Here is a 21,196-nt window from a genome sequence, read left to right on the forward strand (position 1 = left end):
GGCAGCTCTGTGCCCGCCCTCAAGGTTCTCCCACAGCAAAGCTGATCTGAGCAGAAACCTTTCCACTCTACCCTTCTGCTCTTGTTTTTTTTTAGCCCTTGCGTTTGGAGGGGGTGGAAGTGAAGACCAGTACACATCTTTACTGAAAAGCAGTTAAACAAAAACATGTGTTTCTAAAAGTGAAATTGTGTATGAGACCATGATCATAAGTGACATGAACCCACCTCTGGCGGTCATTTAAAAACACTGCCCCACTTCACAGCCGATGGCGCTGGGTCCTCCCCAAACGGTTGCTGGTCTTTAACGTGGGAGGGAGGGCCACAGCCCCGCGCGACAGTCCCATGTCATCGGTGGTGTCCTCACTGGCTTGGGTGGGTATCACCTGACCCAGAATCACAGACATAAGATTTCAAGGGGAGCTGGACCTACCCTGGAATTATTGGATTAACCTTAGTCTCCCCTGGAGATGCTCCCTTTCTCACTTCTAACCAGAAAACCGAAGTACGTTAGAGAGAAGCGGGGCTCCCACTCAAGCTGGGAAGACGCAGGCGTGAGCCGGAGAAGGGATAATATGAGCTCTGTTTCATCAGGGTTCAACTGTGCCCACTGATCCCACGGTTTCCTGGGGCTCTGCGGTCAAGGGTCACCAATGTGCCCTGCTCCTGTCTTAGCTTGGGCTGCCATCACAAAATACCACAGACTGAGTGGCTGAAACAACAGAAACTTATTTTCTTCCAGTTCTGAAGTTTAGGAGTCCAGGATTAAGGTTTCGCTGATTCCATTTCTGGGGAGAGCCCTGTGGCCAGCTTGCAGGTGACGACCTTCTCGTGATATCCACACGTGGCTTTTCCTTGGTTCATAGGCAGAGCGGGAGAGGGAGAGAGTTTGCACGTACTCTCTCCCTCTGTCTCATAAGGACACAGATTTTAGCAGATCTATGACCTCGCTGAACCGTACATAATTACTTCCTCAGATACCCCATCTCCAAACACATGGGGTTTAGAGCTTCAACCTATGGATTTTGGGTGACCACAATTCAGTCTATAATATTTCATCCCTGACCCCTAAAATTCATGTCCTTCTCCCGTGCAAAATAGACCAATTCCATCCTAATAGCCCCGACAGGTCCTGACTCATTCTGGCACCAGCTCAAAGTGCAAGGTCTCACCTAAGTGCCAAGACTCACAGTATAACCCACACCGAGGTAAGATCCCTCTCCAGCTGTGAGCCTGTGTTACCAGACAACTTATGTGCTTCCAATATAGTCACGAGACAGGCACAGGAGGATAGGCATTCCCATTCCAAAAGGGAGAACCCGGAAGGAAAGGGGTGATGGGTCCCAAATAAGCCCAAAACCAGCAGGGCCAATCCCATTAGATCTTAAGATCTTGATCTTCAGGATAATCCTCTTTGATTCAATGCTGTGTCCTTAGGGCTCTGGGGGTGGCCCTGTCCAGACACTCTCAGCAATGGCCACCTGGTCCACCATGGTGGGGGCCCATCCTATGAAGCCAGTGAGGAAGCACCCTGGCCCCTGGGCCTGCGGTGGGAGGGGTGCCCTAATAATCTCTGGATCACCTTTGGGGTCATTCTTTGCTTTCCTTGAAGGATACTGCATGTTCGCAGCCTTCCTTCCATCAACCCCCTCTCCCGCCCCCTGCCCCCAACCCACCCTTCTGTTTCCTTTAGTCTCAGGTGATAGTGGTGCTGCACTGGTACGATCCCACCTTCCCATCTTAATTCTTGGCTTCTGCTGGAATGGCAGGTTAAATCCTGATTAAATCAAACAGCTGGCGCCTGGCTGGCTCGGGCGGTGGAGTGTGAGACTCTTGATCTCTGGGTCATGAGTTCACAAGAGCACCCCGGTGGGTGCTGAGATTAAACAAACAAACAAACAAACAAACAAACTTAACAAATAATCAAACAACTGTGTGACCACACCCTTGGTGTTCTCTTCAGTATACACTTAATCATTGTCTATACTATGGAGAGGCTGAGAATTTTCCAAATCTTCAAGTATGGATTCCTGTTTGCAGAATTCCTTCTGCAACCCATCTTCCTCCTTTCACATTTTCTATGAGCAGTGATGGAGGACCCGAGCTGCCATCTTTTATTGGGTGCATCTTCAACACTTGGCTTAGAAATTCCTCAGCTATGGGGCGCCTGGGTGGCTCAGTTGGTTAAGCGGACGTCCAGCTCTTGATTTCAGCTCAGGTCATGATCTCAGGGTTGTGGGACTAAGCCCTGTGATGGGCTCATGCCAGATATAGAGCCCGTTTAAGGTTCTCTCTCTCCTCCGCCTCCATCCCCACTCCCGCCCGCATGTGCGCGTGCACTCTCTCTCTCTCTCTAAAAAAAAATAAACATAAATACCTCAGCCAAATATCCTATTCCATCCCTCACCCACAAATTCTACCTGCCACAGAACACTAGAACACCAACACAGCTCAGCCAAGTTCCTTGCCACTTTATAAAAACAATGGTCTTTTCGCCATTATCCAATAACATGTTTCTCATTTCCACCTATGAGTTGCGGGGGTGGGGTGGGGGGAACCACAACAGTGTCTTTCAACACAGCTATGTTATGATTGTGCATGATTATAAACTTGCACTCTTTAAGGGCAATCCAAGAATCATTTCTTTTTTCTTTTTTTTGTAAAGATTTTATTTATTTGATAGACAGAGATCACAAGTAGGCAGAGAGGCAGGCAGGGGGTGGGGGGTGGGGGGGAAGCAGGCTCCCTGCTGAGCAAAGAACCCCATGTGGGGCTCAATCCCAGGACCCTAAGATCATGACCTGAGCTGAAGGCAGAGGCTTAACCCATGGAGCCACCCAGGCGCCCCCTACTGCTGTGGTTTTAAGGTCCTGGTGTTTGCTAACTGAACAAAAGAAGCAACTGGCTAGGGTGCAAGCCAGCCATTTCTAACCCTCTGTGTTCTCCCCTTTCCAACCCTGAAGCTGGGAGTTAAACAGAATCATGTATTTTTGTGTGTGTGTGAGAATTTTTTTTTTATTTTTTATAAACATATAATGTATTTTTATCCCCAGGGGTATAGGTCTGTGAATCACCAGGTTTACACACTTCACAGCACTCTCCATAGCACATACCCTCCCCAATGTCCATAACCCCACTCCCCCTCTCCCAACCCTCCCTCCCCCAGCAACCCTCAGTTTGTTTTGTGAGATTAAGAGTTACTTATGGTTTGTCTCCCTCCCAATCCTATCTTGTTTCATTTATTCTTCTCCTACCCCCTAGCCCCCCATGTTGCATCTCCACGTCCTCATATAAGGGAGATCATATGATAGTTGTCTTTCTCCGCAGAATCACGTATTTAACAAAAGAGCTAGGGCCCAGCCTGGCCCAAGATACGCAACTCAAACATGCTTCTGAGCTCATTCGAGTGTTCTGAAAGCAGTGCTGTGAGCATGAACACAACTATCCCAAGGCACAGGGGAGGGGTGCAACCCCCAGGAAGCACGTAGTCTTCAAACCCACAGCTGAGGCTTTCCTCTTCACAGGGCAGCCGCCCCCTACCACCTGCCCCGCCCTGAAGGGCAGGAGCGGTAAATGACATGGAACAACTGAAAAGTCCTCTGTCATCCCCCAGGCACCGGGCAGAGAGGTTAGAAGTATCTTAATCTATTTACAGTATCTCACCTTACAATAACCTTCCATTTTTCTGAAAGTTTTTCAATAAGCCCATAACTCCATTCCTGCCAACAAGCAGGGACTCTGTACCTTTTATGAGAGCTAACAAGAAGCATCTTTCCTTTAAGAAACTGAAGAACAGGCATTCTTTAGACAACCCTCAAAAATAGCTCAGTCGATTCCATCAAATCATCTTTGAGAACACCCCCACAAAAGCACTCGCCACTGCTCCACACCTAAGGGAAAGCTTTCCATAAAGGGAAGGGGAACGGCTTGCCAGTCAGCTGAGGACAACTTGCTATTCTGATACCCGGACTCGCTCTTTGTCTCTTCTGATTCCCCCATCCCTCCTTTCTGTTTCCACGCTCTGCAAAAGGGTTCTGAAGTTATATTTCTGGCCCCGTGACTCTTAGAGCAGCCACCGCTGGGTTCAGACCAGATTTAGCCCAAGCAGCGGCAGGCGGCTGAGCCCACACAGTGCCAGCTGGGACAAATGCCAAGCCCGCTCCAGCTCACACATGCGGAGGGCTCGATTTGAGAGCAAAGGCACCTCTCTGTCCCTGGCCAGCCCTCCACCCCATCAATAGGGTCTCCCTCCATGTGAAGGACCAAAGGAGCCTCCTTGAGGGCAGGGAAAAGAGGAGAACAACGGGTCCTGGAGAGAAGCCAAGAACCTCAACATGTGCCCCCCGCCCCCACCCAGGGCTGCCGGAAAAGTGGCACCCGTGGGTCTCCCCAGGAGCTAGGGTTAGTGGCTCTAGCGTTAGCAAGTTAGGGCTGAGCAGTTGTTGGTCACAGCGAGAACAGGCATGAAGGGTGTGCAGCAAGCCTGTGGGTCACATGGTATCGTTGGCCCTGCCCTCCCACCCAGGTGTCCCCCCCACCCCCCAATTCCCAACCCCCACCCCCAGCAGTGGAGCTGTGGTGAGGCTCCAGGGCTGCTGCCAAGTTTCTGAACACAGCACCAGCGTACTGCCCCTGGGCTGTTTTGTTTGTCCCCTCCCCATCCCTGCTCCCATCCAGTCTTGGAGGGAGGGGCCGAGTGGGAGCTGTGGGGGGGGGGGGGTGGGAAGTCAGCCCCATCACTGAAACAACCCAAGGGGAGACAACTCCCTTCACTTTTCCACCTCACAGGTGGGGTTCGCGCCAATGAGGGCGGAAGCCAGCGTCTTGGCCACTTACATGAAGAGTCCCAAATATCACTCGTCTCTACTGTAACCAGAGCTAGATTTCTCTCCACCCCTTGCAGCTTGAGCAAAACCTGTCCAGTCCTGGAACAGACTGCTTCCTGCTGCCGCTGCCTCCCCCACCTATGTGCCCACCCCCAGTACCCAGGCCTGTGTCGGCAACTGTCCAAACACAGCAGGGCACTGGTCTCTCAACAAGGGATGGTGAACCCCACGAGTTCCAGACAGAGCTCTGAAGGCAGGCAGTATTGTGTCTTAGGTGCCCCCAATGCCGGGCTCTGCATGTGGCAGATTTTTTTTGGTAAGATTTTATTTATTTATTTGTAGAGACAGAGAGAGAGAGAGAGAGACAGCATGCACAAGCAGGGGGAGCAGCCAGCAGAGGGAGAAGCAGGCTTCCCATTGAGCAGGGAGCCTGACGTGGGGCTTGGATCCCAGGGCCATGACCTGACCCAAAGGCAGACGCTTACCAACTGAGCCACCCAGGTGTCCCTATGGCTGATTTTTAATGCAAGTCTGCTGGTCATTCTCCACTGAAAACGGGGTGGAGGGTAGAGGTGGTTGGAAGAAAGCAGAGATGAATAAGCAGCAGGGACTTCCTCGCCCTCAGAGCCCCACAGGCATCTGCAAAGGACTCGGAGACGGACGATTCTGCTGCGCGGGGCATATGACTCAGACACTGATTCCCTCCAAGGACCGGTCAGGACAGCAGCCGCTTCCAGTGCTAAACCACCCAGTCCTCGGGGGGTACAAGCTAAGCCAGAGGAATGAAAGAGGGTGCATGCCAACACCGAGATGGTTTGGCAGTGTGACCCAACTCCAAACCAGGGCCGGGCCACCTTCCTGTGTCCCCCCAGGCCAAAAATATGACAAAGCCCATTGTTCTGATACCCAGTAGGGTGCCCTTGCTGGTCTTGGCCGCTAAGCCAGGTACTCATCGCAGGCCGTAATGGCCACAGTTAACTAAGTGCTCACTGTGGGTCAAGCAGGTTACACACATCGGCGCCTGTTGCCAGAGGAGGCAGGAGAGCCCAGCAAGATGGCAAAGCCAGTCATCCCAGGTGATCCACTCACCCGTAACCATGTGAGCACCAACAGTATGCCATGCTCCAGGCCAGGCCCTGGGGATGCAGTGAGAGGGAGACCCAGCCCCTGACCTCAGACCCCGCCTCAATTTGTGGCAGAAAAGAGACAGAAAATTGATCCAATAAACACAAAGAAAGACTATCTAGAGTAAGTCCTGCCCATATGCACCAGGAATCCTGAATAATAACAATCCTGATCGTAAGATTTGTGCTTAGAATAGCAAACAAATAAAATAAAATGGAAATAACATTAATGGCCAAACAAACAGAACAACCCTTTAGAAAAACACAAAGTGAGAGATGCCATTATGGGGTCATTAACTGAAGCCCAGCTTCATGACAACTGGGTAAATCCTAAGAGAGGACCGCCATGTTATTTTCTAAAAATTGTGTAAATCCCTTAATCTCCCATTTCCTCATCTGTAATGTTGGGAGGAGTAACACCTAAAGCAAAGGGTTCTATGAAGACTAAACCTGACAGTGTATACAAAGTGCTTACCTTAAGATAAATAAAAATAAATAAAATATGATTATCCCTTTTTTAGTTAACCACAAAATACATGACATGCATAGATTTAAAGTATGACATCTCAATATACTTCTAACTTTATCGAATGTATCCATTTCCAAAACACTCTGTTCTCACAAGTTTGGGGTCTCTCACCTGCACTTGATTCTTTACTGGGGTCCCTAGGGTGACCATATAATTTAGTACCTAAACCGAGACACCTCTAAGAGTGGAGGGTGGGAAGGAAGGATAAACAATCCTAGCAGGACAAGGGTGTAAACCAGATGTAGTATTTTGAGCAAACTGGAGGGGCTAGTTACTCTGTCCACTGTTCACAGGCCAATTTCAGGGGCAAGGCCAGCAGCCATCACAATGCGCCCCCCTCTCCATCACTTTTGGGAGCTGCCAAGTTTGAGAGCTGGCCCAGTAAGACTCCAATCCTGGATGAAGCCAGCAATGGTGTCACCCACCTGGCAGTCAGGAGTGTCAACGAACACGACACCACCCCTCCCACCCCCCCCCCCACTCCTCCCAAAACTCGAAGAAGGGCCTCAGACCCTGGTCCCCGCCCCTGGCACCTGTCCTCACCCTTCTCGTGCTATCTGCCAGCACGACGGCAGTCAGCGGTCCTTTCTGCTCCTCGAACAGGCCCCTTACCTCAGGTGTCCCAGGCTGTAGAAGCGGGACTCGCCATCGGTAGAGCGGACCACCTGCAGCGTGAACATGGGCTGCAGCTGCCGGAGCTCCAGCAGGACGATGGCCAGGTAATGGATGAAGAGGAGGGCGTCCACCAGGGACACGGCGTACTGCACAATGCCCTGGTAGTTCCGGTCCCGTGAGTCCAGGATGCGGACCCCGTAGAACAGCCAATAGGAAACCACAAACAGGAAGATGAGGACCAAGAGAAGGGCGCGGAACACAAACACCCGAGGCACATCGGCCCTCTGCTTGCGGAAGAAGAGCGCCCAGGTCCCGATGAGCAGGATGAGGAGCTTGAATGCCACGGAGATGAAGAGTCCCTCACAGATGGTGCCACAAGGCTCCAGCTCGTCCCTCCACAGGATGGGGGGGTAACAGGATGAAGGCGATGGGAGTGAGGAACACTAGAAGTCCCAGGACGGCGGCCACAGTGAGGCCCAGGTAGCGCCTGCAGTCCAGCCCCACACTGTCCTCCATGTCCTTGCTGATCCTAGCAATGTCCTCCTGCGATATGCTGTGCTCTGAGGTGCCTGTGATGGCCGTCGTCGTCTCCCCCCAGTTGTCATCCTGATGGGGAGAGGACAGGGAGCGTGAAGAGCCACAGGCAGAGGTCACCGGGAAAAGCCACGAAGCCAGCACTTGGACACACAGAGGGCCCGCCTCCCCGAGCCAGCCCACATCCACGGGCAACCCTAGAACATGGAGGCTGAACCCTTCAAATTCAGGAACTGTGAAGCTTGAGGGCTTTCTTGAAGTTTTTCAAGCTGTATGCTATATTTACCCTTTCACACAGAGAAGACACAGTCTAACCTACAGGTGGGTGTGTTGGGGGCTTCATTACTCTAACCTTGATCATCCTGAGTCAGTCACCCCAGGTGATCCACTCACCGGTACCCTTGTGAGCACCAACTGTATGCCATGCTCCAGGCCAGGCCCTGGGAATGCAGTGAGAGGGAGACCCAGCCCCTGACCTGAGCCCCCGGCCTCAATTTGGGGCGGAAAACAGAAAAATCGTCTGACAAACACAAAGTGAGACCGTCTAGAGAAAGTCCTGCCCATGTACGCCAGGAGTCCTGAACAAGAATGCTGGGATCTCCGAGGCTCTGGGTCCGCTGTGAGACTAATATTAAGGGGCTCACCTATGGCAGAAGAAGACTGCATTCGCATCTCAGCTCCTGGCTGGGTTAAAAAAGGCTGACAAAGTCCAAGTTCTGGAAGTGGGGCATTACGATACCCTCCAATAGCTCTGAAAAGCTATACGTACGAATCACAGCTGGCCTGTAGTGTTTTTTGTTTTGTTTTGTTTAATAATTATCAGCGCCAAGCACTCCTTGACCATGTTTCTCACTGAGCAAGCTGAGCAAATTCAAGTAGCACTGGCCAGGACAGCGCGAAGATTCCTCCCCAAACACGCGTTCTCGGGACACACTGAACATCAAGGGCACAGAACTCCCAGGCTACTGCAATGTGTCTTTGACTCTCTTGCTTTCTCTCTTCTTAAACTCAGAGGTATTTTCCGGGAGGACTGATCAGTCCCTTTATTGAACAAGATCCAGGTTCTTAGGATTTCTAAACGATTCTGCTATCTTGCTGGCAACCCTGACTCCACTACAAAGCAACAAGAGAGCAAGAAGGCAATGAAAAGCCACATTGGGGGTGGAGGGGCGCCTGGGTGGCTCAGTGGGTTAAAGCCTCTGCCTTCGGCTCAGGTCATGATCCCAGGGTCCTGGGATCGAGCCCCACATCGGGCTCTCTGCTCCACAGGGAGCCTGCTTCCTCCTCTCTCTCTCTGCCTGCCTCTCTGCCTAGCTGTGATTTTTCCCTGTCAAATAAATAAAATATTTAAAAAAAAAAAAAAAAGAAAGAAAAGAAAAGCCACATGGGGTCCAAAGAGGTTTTGGCTCAGAGATTTGTGCATATGATTTAACTTAGAAAAAACAGTCCGATGCAGGGGCAAGCCGGGTCAAATTCATGTGGAAGACACCAACTTAGAAAAATCAAGTTAAGCTGACAGCTGAATCAGCAAGATAGGGAGGGATCCCGTGACCAAAAAACAACCTTAAATTTAGTCATGATCAGAAAAATATGATTTATGAACGTACAGGCTATAGCAAGGAGTGGCAGCAGTGGCAAAGGTCTTGACCTATGAACAAAGAGTTCTTCAACTTGGAAAGTGGTAAGTGTCGCATACCATGAAAGAAAGAACTCTCTAGGATGACAGTCAGAAGCCACCAAGACTCTCACACATGGCTAAGGGAAGAGTAAAATGGTACAATCACTCTTGAAAACAGGTCTGGCAGTGGCCTATAAATTCAACTTATACGCTCAACTGTACGATTCAGCAATTCCACTTCCAAGTTTTTATCCAAAATAAATGTAAACATATGTCTGCAAGAAGACTCGTGTCAGAATGTTAACAACTGTATTCATGACACACCAAAATGGCACCTCTTGGGTATCTATCCATCAGGAGAATGGGTAATAAATTCATACAAGAGAATATTCTTCAGCAAAAATTAAAAAAGGATGAATGGCTAAAACTCACCAAAACATGGATCAGTCTCAAAATCATTAGGCTGAGAAAAGTTCAAAACAATGATCCCAATTAAATTAAGAATATAATTTCATACAAATCATATTAAGAATATGATCCTAATTATATTAAGTTCTAACAAGCAAAACTAATCTACAGTGATAGAGATCAAAACAGGGTTTGTCTTGGAGAGGGGGAGGTGGGGACAGGAATTGACTGGGAAGAACATAAAAGAACTCTGTAGAGAAAAAAATATATATATATTTATATATATTATATATATATACACACATATATATAGACAGTGTGAGTTTCATGGGTTTGTTCTGCTGTTTGAACTTCTCAAACTGTACATTTTAGATCTGTTCATATCTGTGTGTATAAATTTACTTCAATTAAAAAAAATCATCAATAGGGGAGAAAACTGCCACAAATAGCAACAACTCATTATAATATAAAGCAAGTTCATAAAATAATTTACTTTGTAACACTCTGAAAGAGCGAAGGGCAAATACCAGATTCCATGTTTTGTATTGGGCCTAATATTCAGTTGATCATCAATGTGGAAGTAATAATTACTAGTAACTCGTGGTCATTTTGTTGACCACCGCACTGCCATGATTTAGCTATTCACCCTTCTGTCCACCAGAGAGTTGCTTACAAATCCCCTGGACATTTTGAGAATGGATGTACACCTGTGCCTGAAAAATGTAGATGTCCGAAGGGTCTTCTTAAGCTTGGGGTTCTTAGAACAGAAAGGATCTAAGATCCTCTAATCTGATACCCAATATTTCCACTGAAGAGCCTAAGGCCCACAAAGGTCAGGACGGCCATGGTCACAGAGCTACTGAGAAACAGAGCCTCTAGATGCCCACTGCCATGCTTTTCCCGTCATATCCACTTGGTGTAAACACCAGCCGCTTCCTGATAAAGCTTCCCAGTGAGCTATAAGATGTAGGGAAGCTGCAAAGAAGAGATGCCTTCCCAGCAGGCCCCCAGTACCTCTGAATCCCCATCTAGAAGGAAACTGACCCCCGGAGCGCTTCAAGGTGGTCCAATCTCCGGATCAGCGCCAACCATCCAACCATCCAACCATCCAACCATTGCTCTGGCCCTCCCAGCACGCCGGCAGGTAGTACAATGGTAAGGACTAACAATAGGTACTCATCCCAGACAAACTCCACATCCATCCCACAGCTGGGCTTTGGGTCCCAAGAGCACCTCGTGTGCTCTGAGCAATTCCAATTTCATTCCATCTACCTGCTTCTACATGCATGCGTGTGTGTACCTGCGGGTGTGAGCATACTTCGGTTTATTGGGGGCCACGGCTGGCCAAGCATATATTTCCAGAGCTGTGGAGGGTATGCACACACGTTTCTGGGGATAGCTCAGGGTTTATTTAGATCAAGTGGGCTGCCAGACAGAACCCAGCAAGAAGAACCCACACAGCATCTTTTTTTAAAGACAAATACATTGCCAATATTTAAAAAATGGGGTGACTTCATATAAAATCCTAATTTCCAGCTTTTCTTCAATACCACTAGATCCAGGAGCACTGAATTCCTGCATTCCTGAGCGGTAATAAGAGTCCAGAGCTGGGCAGCTGCCATTCCTCCCACAGAGGAGACATGTTCTCTAGTTAGCCACAGACCTCATCGCTCCACGCCACGGCCCCCAACAACAACATGCCACATAGGTTGCTGCTCACCCCCAGGCTTGCCTGATATGTTCTGGCCCCTTCTCTGTGATGCAGGGCCCATTTCATTCATCCAGTTTTCCTGTTAGGCAGCTCAGCGTACAGCCCCCCAACTGACTTTATATACCTTGTAGCAGTCAGTCTGGGCTCTCTTAACCTCTTGTTCCCCACAGTACTCAGGGCTTCTGGAGAGAGTTTTCACCCCTGGCCTACTGTTCCACTTTGGAACGCGTCCCTGGAGACGACAGCCTGCAACTTTCCCTTTCTCTGCCTTGTCATCGGCCTGGCAGGCTTCTTTCAACACCATTCAAAGCAGGCCAACCAATCAGACTTCAGAAGAATCCCCCAGGTAGCCAATGGCAGGACAGGCTGTCCTTAGACCAACAAGAAACCACGAGACATAGATAAACTCATTACCATGCTAGAAAAATAAAGATAAAAACCCAAGAGAACCTACTGCAACAAGACTTAGGAAAACATTTACTGAAAAGAGTCTTGATCAAGGGGCAGTGTGCTTACAGACTATCTTTGATCCTTACCTGAACTTCCTCCGTCCGAGTAGAATCATTGGCCAACAGGGGCTCTCCAGTGGGAGCTTGAATGGTGACAGATTTTTCTGACCCTCGGCCATCTTTATTCCGGGGTGATTTGTGTCTCTCTCTATTTCTCTCCCTGAAAAAAAAAAAAGGGAGGTTATCAGCCAGCACATTTATACTGTATGAATCACCTCTCATCAAATTTACATTTCATTGTGAGTTTAGAAAAATTCTACACACACACAGAGCCAACACCCACCCAGGCCTTCCCCTGCAAGGAGTAAGCTAATTTTTACTCCCTATTTAGTATTTTCTGTCATTCTAAGATCCAAAACAAAGACTGTCACTCCTCCTTCAACAGTGGAGTTGAAAATAGATTTTTTTCAAAGCCTAAAATTGTGAGTTTTAGAATTTTTGTAGCTGAGGCACATTTTACTGTAAAATTACTGACTTGATTTGGTTCTAATTTGCCTAAATTCATTTTCTAAGGCTTTCTTGTGGGGACAACACTGCAAAATATTTACACTTTGGTCTGTCCAAAAAAATCTGGGACACGCTGTCACCCTACACCTTTGGACAAGTTGAGAAGAAAGGAAATCCTAAACCAGTACAAAGAAGCATTTACTTCTCATTCCTACGAATTCAAAACTGAAAGTCATTCCCATAGGTTCTGGCTGAATTCAAAGGCACCTAGAGAAACAATAAAAGCCAGGACAAATGACACCAAGAGGTGTGTGTGTGCATGTGTGTGTATTTTCAGGCTTCCTAAGGAAAGTAGGCTGCTGCCTCATTTTACCCCAGATAAACTTCCTGGGTGGTCTTCCAGGGTAACTATGAGAGCACCCTGCCTCAGGTCAATCTTGAAATTATGAAAGGAAATCAATGGCTGTGCGAAACTCTAAAGTCACAACCTGGCCACTAACCACCTATGGAAACTGGCACTCCTGTCCCCAACTATGACAGTCAGTCCAGGAGCCCCCCAGAAGGAGCCTGTCCATCAGGGCCTCCTGTCTTAGAGGCCACCTTGACATCCCTTCAAACACCTGCTCTCATTCCCAAGGTCCCCCCAGGCAGGACAGAGCACTGTACACACAGGCTTTGGGGACAACAGTCAGATCTCAGTCCTGCTCCTATGTGACCTTGCACAAGTTATTTAACTTCTGAAAACCTCAGTTTCCTTTCTGTGAAATGGGGGCAATGATAATACCGCATAGGTAATGTATGCAGAGATCAGTACAGGGGCCTCGGAGATGTGGAAGGAACTATTAACACATGGTCCGACTTCTTCCCCTCCACAGTGTGGGTCCTAATAACCTGCTACTTAGCCAACAAAATCCCATGCAGACTTCCTGCGGGCAAACTCTGACCTTAACAGCACCTCTCTAGGATAAGCATTGGTTAGTTCCTTCAAAGAGCAGGGAGGTGTCCTCGGCCCCAGAAACTCTCAGTTGAGAGCATCTCTAATTGCTAGAGCATAACTTACCATCCTGATCTACTGTTATATTAGTCTAGAAACACATGTGTTCTGATCAACTTGGGTGTTTCAGTTTAACCAGGTAACTAGGAGGACAGCAGAAAATCAGTTTACCTAGAGATGTATCTATCATCGATCATTCCACTCCCCCCTCCAATTTAGAGAGCGCTTTCCTAGGTGCTCTATGATATTAATTTCACTCCATCCTAATCCTAACAATGACTGTATGAAGCCAGTAGATGTGTCCCCATTTCAGAGATGGAAAAAACTGAGGCTCACGGAGGTTAACTGACTTGCCAAAGTTGTAGTAAGTGGCAGGATGCGACCCCAGGTCTGCTCCCACCACGTCGATTCACACCCGCTATGCTGCACGAATCTGAAGAACGACAGAAGATCCAGCAGCATGAACATTCCTACTGCTCATCCAGGCACCCTCTACTTGAACGCTGGAGCTCTGAAATCCGCCTGTGGAGCTACTGCTGGCAGGCACAAATGCCCTATGAACTTGGGCAGCACAACGCAATGAGCCCAACACTCTGGGTTGCCAAAGACAATCACTTCAAAAGGCCCAAGTGTGAGAAACAATAAACAATTTGGGAGAGACTTCCCCGGCACCTGGGCCCTCTTCGAGGTGACCTGTGTGGGCGGAGTCTAGAATCCCTGCTTCCCAGGGCCTCCATCGGCCAACCCAGGAGTCTCCTCTTCTACCTTGTGCTTCCATCACCAAGTCAGGTCTATCTAGCCAACCCCATCTATCTATGCACTACTCCCATGGGTCAAATCCTGTGACAGCACAAATTCCACTGGACACCAAAATTCTTTCACTGAATGCCAAGCGCTGGAGCCTGAACCCGACCAAGGCAGAAAGCAGGTCGGGGACATGCCCGGGGCTGGTAACTGCCTTCCCAGGGCCAGCCATCACTCTGACCCGTGGCCCACCCCAGTTGGCTCTTAAAGGGCCCAACAGCATCCAAAGGAGAAAGCCCAGCCTGAACCATTCCCTTGGTGACATCTGGTAAACCGGATAGGAACCTATCATTCAATAACTCCAGGAAGGTTCTCTCATCCCCCAGAGCCAGAAACCCGAAGCCAGTGCTTCTCACACCCGAGTGTGCAGAGACACCACCTGGAGTGGGGATTTGACTGCACATTCACTGGCCCCACCCCTAGGGAATGCTGGAAGGGAGACAACAGGAATGACATTTTCACCAGCACCCCAGGTGATCAGGATGCAGGGCATCTGGGAAACTCTCCCCAGGGTTCTTCCACCCCAATGCTCCCGGATAGAGGGGTGTGGGAGTGAGTGCTTGGAAGTCCGGCCATCTGTGAAGTGCCTGTATGCAGCAGGGGCTCAATAACAGGCTCATTACACACAGCCCTATGATGTCAAGGTATAGAGCAGCTTCCTTATTAAAGCGGCATTCAGAGGATGAGGCTGGAGAGAAGGCTCAGGCCAGCATGCAGCAGGACTCAGCATCAGTCTTGTGCCTATCCCTGCTGCCAAGGGACTAAGACCTGCCATACAGCTTTTACAAAAATCACTGGTTGTGAACTACTGCTCCAGGAAGGTGTCGGAACTGGTTCTAAATAGAGAAGTCCAACAAAAACACTGCCATCCAGTGCTGTCCAGGGTGCCGAGCTCGGAGCACAGGACGGCTGCTTCACGGCATGAGGAGACCATGTGTTCATCTCAATAGCTCCCAACACTGGGACTCCAAGCAAGGGCCAAGGGCACTCTGGGAGAGGGTTTTGCGGTGGTGAAGACAATCCGTTCATGGAGTCTAAGAGTGAAAACAGGAGATGGGGCGGAGCGTGGTGGGAGGAGTGGGTAAGGCTATCAAACCACAAAAGGGCTATTAGGAACCCACGCGCACCAGGGAGGGTTTCCAGGTCTGCCTGAGTAGTAGGGATCACCTTGTGCCTTTGCTGGGCAGGTGCGTCAGCCACAGGAATCGCTGTATCTCTACCTTGGCGTCGGTCTCCAGGCAATCCAGCAGGAAGGGCACAGTGTATCTGTGCTCTAGTGTGTGCAGGCCAGAGGGTAGGAAGAATAAGCAACGGCACGCAGGAGGCTCGGGCAGGTGTCCGTACCTGCCGTGCGTATGTGCGTGAACCCATCTACTTAGATGATTCCAGAGCTGGGCCCTTGGGACAGCTGTAAACCCCCCTGGTTCCAGCCAGAACCCCCATCAGTTCCTCTTCCCTTCCCACTACAGTCTGCATTTCCTGGGAAAGAGGATTTAGCTCTGCTTCTGTTGTTGGTCTCTTTCTATTTGGAGAAAGCCAGCCCCACCAGTCACTCCGCCCTTTCCTTCTCCATCACCACCCACTACCTGCCCTTGCTCGGCTGACGGTGGGGCTGTCTGGCTGCTTCCGCTGGCTCAGCGACGGACTCGGGTGGGAGGGCTGGGCACAGCACAAACCAACTCTGAGGCCGCCTGGGAACAAAAGCACCAATTCCCTCCGCATCCTGGCCATCCTCTCTTGGACAGTGCATTTCAGCACATTCGTCACATGAGTTTCCTGCCCCACCCCCACTCCCCCTCTAGCTGCTCCCCATCTAGCACAGCCTGGGGAGGAGCCGGGCTTCCAAAGGGTCAACGAGTCAGACCGGAAACCTGCCAAGGGTACCTGCGAGGCTCGTAAGGTCAGGCAAACAGCACTGCCTTTCCACATCTGCCATGTTATCGCCTGCTAAATGGGGGTACCACCTCCCATGGCTCTAGGACTTCCGTGAGGATGGGGGACAGGAGCAGAGGGTCCTCGCAGGTGCCCACCAAGTGTTCCTTAGCATCGCTGGCCGCTGCGGTATGTGACGCAGGGAACTGCTACTCCAGGCTCAAAAGGTAAGACAAGGTCAGCTGAAGTCGGCACCATTTTCCCAGCAAGTTGACTAACTGGACACCCTCTGGAGAGAGCAGACATCACAAAACCAGACCGCTGACCTCTTTGTTGGAAAAGAGTCAGGTGTCATCTGTTTGGAACCCAGCCAGCCCCCCACAGATGATCACGGTGTCACTGGGCATATCAAGTTTGGTGCACTTCATTATTCCTTTCTGGGTGAGAGGCCTAATACAATTACCCCAAAGCAAGGTCCTTCCCCTTTCCTCCTTTTCCATTCAAATTCTTGACAAATCCCTGAGCAGAACAGCCTTCACGGGGACCCTCCTGGGGGATACCATACCCTTGGCAGGCGCTAGGGCCTGCTGACACACTGGTGAGGGGTATTCTTACGGCTTAATATTCTTTAAGCCCGACACGGTACTCCCGGGCCCACACCATCTACAGACTACAAGCTTTGCCCCGTAGTTAGCTACTGCACCTTACAGGGAAGGAATTCCTCAGGGAATTCACCGCATGTGGGTGCTGTTTTTCCCTCAAGAACCCATGGAATCTCTGAGGGCCATCCCCTCCACCCAGAGCTTTTCTGAATAGGCATTCAGCAGCACTTCTTGATTACTTTATTCAAAGTCTCAGCTTGTACTGTCATTTGCCAAGTACTTTCCACATGGGTCCAAGGGAGGCATTAAGAGTTTGGCATGCCGTTTTAATTGGAAGTTATTATCTCTTAACATCACCACAAGAGCACTGCTGGACCAATTTCTGGGGGCCCCAAGGGGTCTGAGAAAAGACTGGAGCACAGTCTGGGGCCCACACATAGGACAGTTGGGACCCATGTGTAGGCAGAGGAGACCCGAGTTGGTTCCTCCTCAGAGTCGCGTAAAACATCGTCCCCCATTCATCCCCAAGCACAAGTGGCACCCCAAATTCCTATTTCTGTCACTGCCGTGTGGAAAAGAGAAGCTTGGCATGCTGACAAAGGAATGGCTTTCTCCAGTTGGATGTTTCCAAACCGCTGTTTCTGGCGTTTTAGGATGAATCTAATGTTTTACTCGCTGGTTGAAACTGGTGATAAATCTTTGATCCCCAGAGGCGTTCTGACTTTCCAGAGACCTGGGCTCTGCCTGTCACCTGAGGCCTCCCTCAGCAGGCTTCTATTCAGCATGCTGTCAGAAAGGCTGACCCAGGCTCTAGGAGGAGCTCGTTCACACCCTTTCCCCACATTTTTATGACTTTAAGACCAACACGTGAAAATTTAGAAAGTAATGAAGGTTTAAAAAAACAGAAACACAAAACCCACCCATAATTTTAATAATCCCTATCTTCAGAGACCAGACGGGCATGGCCAATGATGTTACCATTCATCTCATAAAAATACATAACTATTATAAAGCACAAAGTTTTGATTCTTGTTTTTTATATCATGGCCTCATAAACATGATTCCTCAGGTCATTAAACAATCTGTGAAAATTGTTGTTTCGCATTCTTTCACCCCATTCAGATTTTTAAATACAAGACATACCCTTGTAGAAGACTGAATGGGTACAGAAAGATAAAGCAAAAACAAAATTCCCATCAGTCACCATCTTGTGTCCGGCCCCTTTCCTGTGGGTGATCCGCTGTGGGCAGCTCGGAGAATATTCTTCCAGACCTCTGGCTGCCTGTGTACACGCAGACAGGCTCACAAATAAATAAGTCTATTAGGTCGACACATCTTATCATTGCATTACAAAACAAAGTCCCACTCTGCATTTGGCTGCTTTTGTGAGGAACTGCAATGTCAGGGAAACACTGTTCCCAGTCCTCACGGGGCTGTGACTGCAGCTGGGCCTTTGGGCAGTGGCCAGTTGGGACCTTTGAGTGTGATGCTGAAAATGCCACGGCTGTTAATAGCATTCATACAGTCACCGGTTAGTGACCTCCCACTGTGGCCCGTGTTAAATGCTTTATATGCACAATCATACAGAATTCTCTCAACAGCCCCGTGAGGCGGCTGGACCCATTTCACAGATGAGGAGTCTAAGAAAGGGGCGGGCCTACCACTTCACCAATTGTTTTCTCAGCCTCTCCATCCACTCGTTCCCTTGTTCCTTGACTCACCAATCAGTCTCCAGGTCTGTAATACCGCAGGCGCTATGAACACCAGCAAAGACCTGTGCGGGAGGGAGTCTGGCCCCCATCACCCTGCATGGCGGGTTCTCATTACCCAGGCTTGTTTACTGGGAAAACTCATCAAGAGAGAAATAAGGCAATGGGCCAATCCCACCACCTAGTGTATAAACCTCACTGCAAATGCCTAAAGGGCAATGAGTCAGCGACTTTAGGTAAAAAGCAACAAATCAACACTTTTTTTTTTTTTAAACTTTCATTTACAATCTTGGTAAAGCTTTGGGAGACCTGTTGTCTGTGAGAAGTATTTAGAAATGAAAACCATTTCCACTGCAGGGAGAAACTTTAATTTAAAATCAATTGTGAGAAATTAAGGTCATCAACCGTAATGGCAGCTATAAAATGTAAATTGGTGGTATAGTTACCCCCGGTACACTCTTAAAGCCCGCCTTCTCGTGAGCCGCTGGACCGACCCTCCAGCAACAACAACCAGCAATCCGGCTTCACCACTTGGAAAGTGAGTCTAGAAGGCTGGACTGACCTGCGAGTTTCCAGGAAATGCGGAACAATCTAGAGCTTACGTACCCTTGTCTGTGAGATTTTTTCGAATGACTGGAATAGTAAGAATATCCAGAATATGTGGATTCGGTATCCATAGCAATGGGGAGCTTGCTCTTGAGAAAGGAGCAGCAGCAGCGTTTCTCCTCAGAGGTAGAGAATTTCACCAACTAGACTCTGAAAGCTGCAAAGGGTCTGGAGATCCGGGAGCCGCTCTTCGACAGGAACAAATTCTAGGAAAAGCAGGGAGGAAAAAAAGATAATCAACTTCCAAAGGCAACCTAAAGAATCTGGAAGATAAATGATACCAGCCACCTCCCCTCTGGGTCTTTGTTGGAGAACAAGTAAGCAGGGAAGGAGCGTCTGAACGCTAAGTGCTTCCCTAGGGGTCCAGGAGGGAACAGGTAGGGACTAGGCAGGCTACCCCTCTAGCACAGCGGCTGCCGTACCAGACGTGGGAGAGACCTGGCCCCCGGCCATTTCCTGGACACAGCCTCACACAACCTCACCGCTCGGGTTCAGGCTGGAGGAAGTGGCTTCCCACAGCCTAGACAGGGCCCAGTCCCCACTGCCAGTTTGCTGGTTACAAGAACAATACACAGGAAAGCGGCTTTTAAGGGATTTTGCTCATAGTTTCCGAAAAACAATTAAAAAAAAAAGTTCTCTATCTCTTTAAACCAGGGGTCCAAACTCCCGAGAATTTATCTTAGAGAACTGATTTTTTCCAAAGAAAATCTATTACCACGTTGTTTATAGCAGGAGAAAGTATGAAATAAGCAAAATGCCCCCAAAGCACTGGAATAGGTAAGGAAAACACGGTTCCTCCACCCAGACAGACATCACATAGCTGTTTAAAATAATCGGGAAGAATGGGAAGATTTACAACATAATGGTAAATTTAAAGACCAGACTACAGGATCATGGATACACCCTGAGCCTGCCGTTACAGTGAAAATCATATAGCAGGCTTACATAAGCACAGCGATTAAGAGGGAACATTAGAAAATGAAGGAAAGCAGGTGACTTATTAGTTGTCGGCTCCAGGGTCTTTGCCCCACGTTTCCATTAGCTATTGCTTTGCAATAAAAATACACTGGAAACACTTCCAAGTACATTCCTGCGGCCCGAGTGCTAAAAACCCTTTACTTCTAAAGGCCTGAGAAGCACAAGTTTGTCTCTCCCAGCATCCCGCACCCCACTGCTGGTCTCCGCCCCTCAGGGCTCCTCCTTCCCGTGACACCCCCGCCCCTGGGAGCTGAAAGTGCAAACAGAGCCAGTGACTTAAGTGTGAAGGGAGAACAAAGGAGCTGCAAATGCCACAGCCTTACCCCTACTGGGAAGGGGCCAAGGCACCCCCCAGTACCCCTCCCAAGCACCCCGCCCCCAGCAACCTGCAGGTCCAGAGCCAACCTCCTGGTCACCGCCACACACCAACACAGCTCCCACTCTCAAATACCAGCTAAGAGGGCTTTGCCCTTAGTGTTCATTCTGCCTGGACGTGAGATGCATTCACTTCCAGGTGCTGTGACCAAGGGGCTAGCCTCCCTTGTCCCGGGTCTCGTGACTCATGGTTTCCCACCTCCTCTGCCATCACGAGCCCCAGGCGAGCAGTGGGTTCTAGCCAGAGCTCTTCACCGTCTGATAGAACCCGGGAGAAGCCACTTGCCTTCATCAGCCTCAGACTCCTCATCTGTCAAACTGGGATAAATCACAGGGCTGAGGGGTATCTGGGTGGCTCAGTCAGTTAAACAGCTGCCTCCGGCTCAGGTCATGATCCCAGAGTCCCAGGATCGAGTCCCGCCTCTGGCTCCCTGCTCAGTGGGGAGTCTTCTCCCTCTGCCTGACACTCTATTTGTGCTTTCTGTCAAATAAGTAAATAAAAAAATCTTTAAAAAAAAATCACAGGGTTGATCGGAGAAAGGAAACACATACAGGATCAGGGGCTGGGTTCCGATGCCTGGCTTTCCCCACATATTGGTTCCGTAACCTCAGTCAAACTATTTGAGCTCTGAGAACCCGCACTGTCGAGTGTGAGTACCAGGGCTGCTGGGAGAAACAAGGGGGCTCCGGCTACAAGTGGGCTCAGCACAGGTGGCAGGGGCAGCAGGTTAAGTGAGAGTTGGGGCTCTAAGACTCCCCTTCAGGCTCTGAAAGCTCATGTCCCTCCTTGTCTTTCTCAGCAAGAGAAAACCCTGGACAGGAGCAGGGCAGAGCCAGTGCCCGGCTCGCCCCGCCACTGGCAGCCCATCTCCAGATGGCATCTCAGCCCCCGGGGGTTGGTAACCAGCTGTGCACCGGAGCAAGGCAGTTTCCCACCCA

At 49.6% G+C, this 21,196-nt stretch overlaps 1 protein-coding gene across 1 annotated transcript in view; it reads right to left on the reverse strand.

The window, feature by feature from the left end:
- VANGL1 (VANGL planar cell polarity protein 1) overlaps positions 1-21,196 on the reverse strand; it is a 52,896-nt gene that overhangs the window by 24,555 nt on the left and 7,145 nt on the right. The window contains 4 exon segments of the mRNA XM_046010191.1: positions 7,088-7,500; positions 7,502-7,696; positions 11,898-12,030; positions 18,905-19,110. Of these exon segments, the coding sequence (XP_045866147.1) occupies positions 7,088-7,500; positions 7,502-7,696; positions 11,898-12,030; positions 18,905-18,975 (812 nt within the window). The 5' untranslated portion in view covers positions 18,976-19,110.

This window comes from Meles meles, chromosome 1 (assembly GCF_922984935.1).
Source record: "Meles meles chromosome 1, mMelMel3.1 paternal haplotype, whole genome shotgun sequence".
Classification (NCBI taxonomy): Eukaryota; Metazoa; Chordata; class Mammalia; order Carnivora; family Mustelidae; genus Meles; species Meles meles.